The 9,480-nt window shown below is 42.6% G+C and overlaps 1 protein-coding gene across 1 annotated transcript; it reads left to right on the top strand.

Moving 5' to 3' along the window:
- The first annotated feature begins 416 nt into the window (after positions 1-416).
- LOC134400168 (E3 ubiquitin-protein ligase Topors-like) lies at positions 417-9,075 on the top strand. The gene is made up of 3 exons (XM_063128459.1): positions 417-1,973; positions 6,103-7,158; positions 7,966-9,075. Exons 1-3 carry the CDS (start codon positions 417-419, stop codon positions 9,073-9,075), a joined length of 3,723 nt encoding a protein of 1,240 aa, XP_062984529.1.
- The last annotated feature ends 405 nt before the right edge of the window (positions 9,076-9,480 follow it).

Here is a 9,480-nt window from a genome sequence, read left to right on the forward strand (position 1 = left end):
GGGGTGAGTTCACCAAATTTTGTCAAGGGGAGGAGAAATTCTCCAGCATTGTCTCAGGGCTGGGGCACTAGTAGCATAGCTTATTTCTCCCATGCCCCATTTCCCCCCTCCCTCTTGCTGCTGCTGCGATTTGCAGTAGATGTGTTAGCAGTCTGCCCACCATTTTGCAGCCTTCACAATTGCCCAGCTGCGCACCTAGTAGCTTTTCTAGACGTTGTGGTGAACTACAAATTTCCTGGAGATGTCTCAGAGATAGGATAGTTCCAGTTCAGATCAGCTTTATTGTTAAATCCAGCAACAATCATAACAAGATATAACACATTTTTCTAGAACTATACCAGTTTTATTAAGAAATATTTTACTGGTTTAAGCTTTTATATTGACTGTGGCCTTCTCCTTTTCTTATTCATTAGATTATGGCATCATCAAATGAAGAGTTTAATTCTGACAACAGCTTTTCATCCCTGACTGGGACAGGAAATCAGAACATTGCCTTAGGAACTGATGGACCTTCAGACTCAAGGTGTCCTATCTGCTTGGAAAGAATACGGAATGTGGCCTTCTTAAATCCCTGCTTCCATAGATTCTGCTTTGCTTGTATCCTAGAATGGTCTGATAGGAAAGCAGAGTGTCCACTCTGTAAGCAGTGTTTTAACTCTTTCTTTCACACCATAAGATCTGATACGGATTTTGAAGAATACATTGTTCCCTTTGAAAATGCATCCTTCGGCATGTGCGGGGAGAGGTCGGCTCAAAGACCTGAGACATTGCCAGATAATGGGGTCTTGTATCAAGGATATTCAGATCTCCAGTCTCAAAGTAGGATGAGATCGTTTGATGAACTGATGAGACAGTTGAGCATAAGGAGGTCATCTCACCCAGGAGGAATATCCCTTGGGCAAATTCGAGAGCAGGTTACAATTAAGTTCAGGAGGGCCCTTTATCGATCTGGAGTGCGTGTCAGGAATGTCCAAAGTGGAGGTTTTTATAGGGATATATCAGCAGATTTTTTCCACAGGAATCCTGTCCGCCTTAACAGGTTAGTTCCCTGGTTGAAACGTGAGCTGCGAGTGCTGTGTGGTACACATGCATTCTTGATCCAAAACATACAGCATATTGTTTTGAATAACATAACCATCTATGATCTGGACAGCCAATCATTTGCAGATATTATGCAACCCCATTTACTCCACTACACCAATCACTTCTTGCATGAATTCATCAATTTTGCCCGCTCCCCTTTCAACATTAAAGCTTATGACTGGCGAGCCAGTTATGACATTCCCTATCCTATGCATGATGATGGGTTCCAGTCCTATTCGTCATTTACTACATCATCTTCAGAGGAGGAGGAGGAAGAAGAAGAGGAAGAAGGGGAAACTGAAGACTCAGATGAGAATGCGGGGGAAGAAGGAGAATCAGTGACAAGTAATGAGGAAGGAACTTGGGATGATGAAATCCAAGGGTCAACCAGTTCCAGTTCTGACCAGGCTCTGGATGAGTTTTTTCTTCCTTTTGGATCTTCAAATGGAGAACTTTTAAGAAGTGGAGACAACATGCATGTATTTTTTCAAGCTGATGCACATTTAGGTACACACAACAGGCATTGTCTATTACATAAATGTGTTCTTGATCAGATAGAAGAGAGCACACCTATGTTGTGCAAGTCCATCCCCAATTGTATGGAGAGTGCAGAGCACAATGTAGACGATGATGAAGAAGAAGAACTGGGAGATGAGCAGGAAGCCTTGAGAAGCCATAGCTTTGGTGGTTGCACTCATAGTCATAGTAATGCAGGTTCGGCTGTCTCTACCATTGCTCTGCTCAATAGCAATAACCAAATGTTTAATGCTCTGCAGGTTCCATCTCAGGAGCAAGAAACAAATAGCATGGATCAGACAACAATGCCACATCAGGACACACTTAGCACCAAGCTGATCCATCACAAAGGAGAGGATATAATTGTTATTGAGGTATTTCAGCCCCAAAGAGACAACGTTTTGGTTACTGAGCACATAGAATTGAAAACAAAAGAAATGGATTATTCTGGTCAGTTCCCATGGCAAGGTGAAGAAATGGCTAACTCTACAGAACTGCACACTCCTGCAGAAGTCACACCAAGTGGCTCTGCTGCCAAATGGGATGGTGGATGTTTTTCATGTATCAGAAGACTGTGATTTGCATGCCAGGAAAGTCACAAGGGAATAACCCAATAAAGAATAACCCACAGGGGAACTAGTGAAGTGGTTCTCTTATTGCGGTTATACATATTACGCTCAATCCAATAAATTCGTATATATGAATAAATTTCTATAATGTATGGCAACAGAAATCTGGTGTTAGTCATTAGAAAAACACTGATGATCAAAAGACCATTGTATAAATTACCTAAACTGTTTTAAGAAAAAAACAGACAGGGAAAAAATACTCTATGAAAATTTGACAGGATTCTCAAAAAACATATTTACATGTCTTATTATGTTTAATTGGAAAGTGATCCACTCACACATTTTGAACCTTAACAGAGAATTCATTAGAGGGAGAGCAGATGTCAGTTCTTTCTGGATGCTTTATGGACCCTTTATAAATATTTTTAATGGAATCTCAGAATGCTAGTGCAAATCTGTTAGTCCCGTTTCCCTTGCAAATGGAACAACTTTACACTTTTCAAATAAATGTACTACAAATAAACCAGCAAAGGTGCAAACAAAAGAAAATATTCTTTTTTAAAAGAACATTTACCATTTCTTGAAGATTGAGTTAAAAAACATGTGATATAAGAGTTTTCTTTTGTCTCTCTGGTGTCCTTTCAGCTCTTTCTCTTCAGATACTCTTTTCCTCCTCTATCTATCACCAACTGATTCCCCCACAGCCCCTTTCCCAACATTCTATGCCTGTCTTTTCATCGGCCAGCACTCTAAGAGCTCATAGGAGTAAATATTATTACACATGCATACACACACTGTATCATATGTTACATTGCATGCACACTGTGAGATACACGTATTAACCTCCCCTTTGTCTCATTTTTCTCCCTTCCCGCGATGCCCAAAGCACAATCCGTGAACTTTTTGAAGTTTCAAAATTTTCTGCACTGCTCAAGCTTCAGTTTAAAAAAAAAATGAGCGAAATGGGTCTGGCAGTTCTTGAGTAATAAGCTTTACACTACCATATTATAACATAAAATATTATCATTAAAGTAAGATTATCTTCCCTTCTGTTTTGTGTGGGTTCATCAGAAACTAGAATACACAAAGTAGAACCTAGAATGTTCAATCTAGTACAACATACAATACACCAGAGTTGCTGTGTTGCTCACTGCTGGCTTTGGCCACAGCTAGACCTAAGGTTTATCCCGGAATCATCCAGGGTTCGCCCCTGCCTGAACACTGGATCCCCTCTGTGTCACCTAGATGAACAGGTTTGACCCCTGGACGATCCAGGGATAAACCTGAGGTCTAGCTATGGCCTTTGTCTCCATCTGGACTCATGATTCTTTTATAAGTCTGCCAAAATGTTCCACACTGGTTTGCAGATTTGCTCGCCACAACCATCAATATCCATTAGGGTTACAAGGTGTGTCCCCAACTAAACATGGCAGATTTAAAACTTAGTCAGAAGGTTGTATTTGTTAGATCTATTTATTACAAGTGAAATCAGGCTGATCAGGAATATCCATCATAGTTGAAGCAGCAAATAGTCCAGTGAAGGCACATTTGGAAAGAAATTATCTGTCTTCAAGAGCCAGCCTGTGAAGCAGCAATCACTTTCATCAGATAGAAGTGGGGTGTCAAGTTGAATTCAACTCAATGGCATGCGTTGGCATTTTCAGATCCAGGAATAAAGAATGATGACTTCATAGGCACACTTGGGGCCTCTCCAAAATAACTGTTAGTCACATGGGAGTTGCTGAAGTATGGCTCCTTTCCATGACCTTTGGTAACATTGGAAGGCCAATGTATGGTGGGAGGAGTCCATGCCATGATTCTTTCCTACACTATCATCCCCCCTCCTGGGCACTGGAACAATGTGAGCATAGGAGGAGGCTGCATAATGGACTCTTTTGCATGCCACCTTGGATTCCCAACATTACTTAAAGGCACGGGGAGAACTCCAACTGCAGTAGCTACCAAGTTGCTAAAGATTAAGAGTTGGTTCCAGGATGTGCCTATTGCAAGAGAAAGGGCTCTGTTCGCAGAATGTCTGATTTTGGTGGGGGATCACCCCACAGCTCATCCTATTCAGCAGGGTCTCCTGATGCTCTTTCTGGCATTTACAAGGGGCTGGAGGGGCTGCCATTGGAAGGAGGTGGTGGAGGCATCCACTTTGATCAGCACAGTAGATTCCACTTAAGATGCGGGGTGATTTCAATGAATTTCTCCTGGGGGAGGAGAAATTCTCCAATAGTTTCTCATTGGTAACACAACTTCTCTTTTCTCTTAAGTCCCCCGCCCCCGCCATTGGAAGTGGTAACAGCATCAACTGTGTTGGCAACCTGGCTTTCATTTTACATCTACATCAATGCCCCTTACCTAGCCTCATTCTAGGGCTTTGTGGGAGGTGGGGTTAGGGGAGAAACAATGCAAGCACTACCACCACCCAAAAAAGAAAAAAAAAGACCATAGCCCTTAGGGATGCCTATTAAAATATACATGGTGTCCTGTAGTGGGGGGGGGGAAATTCCACACAAGAAATAAGGATCATGCAACAAAATAGGAACTCGCCATTGTAGTCTGCATAGTGAGGTCACAGGTAGAATATTCATTGGATTCTGTTTACCCACCTTGAATTTTGTCTCTATGGGAAAGAGAACCATCTGTTGAAACCAATAATCCTATAAGAAACTATTACCTGGAAGAGGTGAGCTGGTGTGTGTTGTGGGGAGGAGAATGGAAGGTGGGGTTATTGAAGAGGAGATATAGGAGGAGAAGTACAATGTATATGTGTTTAGTGTAAAGAATGTTTGATTTAAAAAGCCCTTCTCTGCCTGTCAATAGTGGTAGAACTTTAGAATTTAGGATTTATACATTGGCGTAAATGCCTGTGAGGTTCTTTAAAAAGAAACAAACTACCAACTGGATATTGATGGGATGGGGAAGAATACAGTTGGAATTACATGTTACCAAAATAAAATAAAGTCCAGAGGGCTGCCACCTAAACCAGCAGCTCCCATGACGGATTTTGTCCCAACATATCTTGTGACCTGATTTCATTACACTTTCCTGGTTCACTCATAATGCTAGCTAAGGGGTTGTTGGTTGAAATATGTTTTTTTGTTGTGCTTGAACTCTTCGCCATCAACAAACCATGGTTTGTTAACCCACTACAAACCACACACAGAAGCCACAGTTTGTTGTTGATTTGCAAAGACTGGTTTGTGGTAACATCTAAAACTTGAAACCTGGCACATCTTTTTTTTTAAAAAAAAATCACTGATATTGATTTTAGAATGCATTTCTAAATCATAGTAGTGAATTATGACATTCAAAACAGATCTATGTTTGTGGAGTCCAAATCAAACATCCTTAAGAACATAAGAAGAGCCCTGCTGGATCAGACCAAGGGTCCATCTAGTTCAGCACTCTGTTCACACAGTGGCCAACCAGCTGTCGACCAGGGACCAAAGAAGAAGGACAGGGTGGGACAGCAATTTGTGTATATAGGCTTACTGCCTTCTTGATCAGCCCATTCCTTTGTAAAGCTTAAATCAGCTAATGGGTGGCTTTCAGGGAACTCAGTCTAACTCTTTGTTATTCCTTTTAACAAGCATATTGCTGTAAATTAAGCATTCTTAAAAGGACACTGTGCATTCAGGCCTGGCTGAAGAACTGGAAATTAGAATCACCTGTGCGGCACCTGTTCCACAAAGAGTTCTTCATCCAGCTAGAATTGTACATGTGGAACTGTTCCCATTGTTGGACCAGAGCACCCTTAATTAGAACATACACTAGATTAATTATTTTCATTTTTTAAAAAAATCAGTTCAGGTTATCTTTCTACACCCCACCAATATTGTGGAACCATGATATTACAGCAATAGTACAAAAAAAATAAAGGGGTGTTCTGTGGCCTAACCTAAGACTTCTATGTGCTTTCTTTCAGATCATGAGACCCCTGCATAAGGAATTTAAACCAAGGACTGGGTTTAGATCCCTAGGAGAGGGTTCTTTAGTCAAGACAATGCCCCTAAGTATGGCAAAAAGCTCAAAATGTGCCATCTGCTTAGGGGGAATCCAAGACACAACGTACTTGAACCCTTGCAATCACAAGGTCTGCTTTGATTGTATACAGAAGTGGTCCAGAAAGAAAGTCATATGCCCACTGTGTAAGCAGCGTTTCCATTCATTCTTCCACACTGTAAGCACAAAAGGCGCATTTTGCGAGTATGTTCTGCCTTTGAATGATGGCTCCTTTTCTCATTCAGAAAGCAGAGAGAGTCTTACATCACCTCCTGACAATGGAATAGTGCATGATGAAATTAGAGGAATGCTAACTCAAAGAGAGAGGGATATTTATCAGCTCATGAGACAATTTGCAGTAACAAAGAGACCTACTAACAAAGGTGTAATAAGCCTTGGGAAATTTAAAGCACAAGCAGTAATTCAGTTTAGGAGAGCTCTATACCGTACTGGGATCCTAGTTCAAAATGCCCCCAATCCAGATTTCAAACGAATTGCTTCAGCAGAATTTCTCAGCAGAAACCCTGGTGGCTTTGACAGATTAATCCCATGGCTGAAGCGAGAATTAAAAGTGCTGTGTGGCAATCAGAGGCCGATGATCCATACCTTGCAGAGTTTCATCCTAAATAAAATGATGCAGCACGACCTCCAGAGCAAGGAGTTCGAAGCTCTGTTACGGCCTCACTTGCGCCACTTCACAACTCACTTCCTGCACGAGTTTATCAGTTTTGTGCAGTCGCCATTCAGCGTGAAGAAGTATGACTGGAATGCCTCCTATGAATGCCCCACTCTTACAAGGGAAGATTCTGATTCTTTCACTTCTTCTGGATCTTCCGACGAAGAACATTCCCTGCTACCTGATAATGATCAGGCAACCAAAGCCAACAGTAATTTAGATGATGGATCACTGGGATGCTTCAACTCTGGTTCTGAGAAGGATATTACTGTTGTGTCTACTACGGCAGATGTCACAAACCACTTATCAGTTTATCAGTTCATCAAATGTGGCTATAGTCTCATCTGCTGAGAAGCAGTGATAGTGATAGTGATAGTGATAGTGGCAGTGGCCAGGAGTACTCTCTTTTGATCAGCATACTGGCAAGTTAGTGGAGAAGGAGAATCTTGCCTTAGCTCCTGCTACCAACTGTAACTGCAGAGGCCATCAGAGAGGGAGGAAGCAGCAGCCAGGCCCCTCTCCACCGTGCCTGGGTCCAGCTCCAGCTGAGAGCCCCCTCCCTCCTGCTACCAACTGTCTCTGCAGAGGCCACCAGTGAGGGAGGAAGCAGCAGCCAGGCACCTCTCCACTGTGCCTGGGTCCAGCTCCAGCTGAGAGTCCCCTCCCTCCTGCTACCAACTGTCTCTGCAGAGGCCACCAGTGAGGGAGGAAGCAGCAGCCAGGCACCTCTCCACCGTGCCTGGGTCCAGCTCCAGCTGAGAGCCCCCTCCCTCCTGCTACCAACTGTCACTGCAGAGGCCACCAGTGAGGGAGGAAGCAGCAGCCAGGCACCTCTCCACCGTGCCTGGGTCCAGCTCCAGCTGAGAGCCCCCTCCCTCCTGCTGTCAACTGTAACTGCTGAACTTTGCAACTAAGATTGTAGTGCCTGAATTTGCTTTCCTTTCCCCCCTCCTCCTCCTCCCTCCCAATCCCCTTTCCTTTTGTGTCATGTCTTTTAGATTGTAAGCCTGTGGGCAGGGACTGTCAAGAAATACTTTTGTAAGCCGCCGTGAGAGCCTTTTTTGGCTGAATGGCAGCATAAAAATCCTTAAATAAAAAAATAAAAAAATAAAAAACAACGAAGGGAATGATTTGGAAGACTTGTCCAACAGTGATTCTGAAAAAGGGAGGTATACAGCAGACAAGTTCCTAAAAAACAAGCTGCTGAAGTTGCAACCAGATAAAAGAGCTCAAACATTTGGATCGTTCTCTCCAGCTCAGCTACTTCAGTGCAAAGAAGAAAGTGAAGACCTGAGGGAATTGCAGCCTGTTGAGACTCACAGCTCGAAGAATGCTGAAGCATCTAAGAATGCCTTAAATTTACTAGCATCAGGGGATAATAATTATAAGGCATTTAGTTCGAATCACAGCGATGTTGCCGAAATCAATAGCATCCAAAACTCCACAAAGGAAGAAGCAACCACATGGCAGCAAGTGGATTCCCCCACAAGGAATTTGAGAAGTTCTTCTTCAGAAAGGTTCACAACATTATCTCCCAACAGGAAGAGTGTCCTGAAGAAGAGTGGATCAAGGGGTATGGGATACCATTCTGAAGAAGGATATTCTGCCCCAAAAGGAAGACATGGAGGAAAAGGTAGAAGAAGGCATCCACACGAGGAGAAGCAATGTACAAACTATTCCAGAGACAAGAGACATAAGAGAGAGCAAAGGAAGTCAAAGTCTAGGGATGCAAGTTTATTTCTCTGGAGCACTCTGCCATTAAGAAGTGAGAGCATTGTGGCTAGAGATACAAATAAGCCAAAGTCTCAGAACACACATCATTTTAGAAAACCAAGGAGCAAAGATTATGATTGTTTAAGAAACAGAGTTTCTAGTGAACCAAACTGCAGATATCTTTACTACAGACAAGACTCTGAGAGATACAGGTATGAAGAACCATTGTATAGTAAGGGTGAGTCAGCCAGAGTTTATGGTTCAAATCCACTTGATAATTGCAGGGAGAGATTGTTTTCCTCCCCAGAAAATAGAATCTCAGACAATCAAGAAAGACTGGCTAAAGGCTGGTACCACTATTCAGAGAGATGCAGAACCACAGGGAGACCCAGAGGCAGGTGTGTTGTGGTAGGACAAGAGGGAGGGCTTTGCGATAAACTTGGTGGGAAAAGGAGACACAAGTCACACCACATGGAGCCTGGCCATTCAAGGGGAGGCCTGAGATAGTTCTAGATTGGTATGAACAGCTAAAGCTCTCATTACCAACTCCAGTGCAAAACAAAGACCACAATGGAAGCTGTGAAGGAAAGACCATGGAAGTAATGGCCGAAGAAATTAGCAAGGGCAAATGCATACAATAATGGAAGGCAACGGCTTCACAAAAAGAGAGGCTGCAAAGCCAAGCACAAAATGAAACAAGCAAGAGACGTGTTCTTCTCTAAGTGTGACTTTGCCTTTTGAGTCTTATGAATAAAGTAAAAGAAAAAAATCTCATATGTATGTACATACTTACGCTATTCAATTTCTGTCACAATCCTTTCTCAGGATTTTGGGGCAGGTGACTAACTGAAAATAAACAACTCATCATGAAAAAGAAAAGAAAAGAAAAGCCCAATTCAATTAAAGTTACCT

The sequence above is a fragment of the Elgaria multicarinata genome, chromosome 6, assembly GCF_023053635.1.
Source record: "Elgaria multicarinata webbii isolate HBS135686 ecotype San Diego chromosome 6, rElgMul1.1.pri, whole genome shotgun sequence".
In the NCBI taxonomy this organism is placed as follows: Eukaryota; Metazoa; Chordata; class Lepidosauria; order Squamata; family Anguidae; genus Elgaria; species Elgaria multicarinata.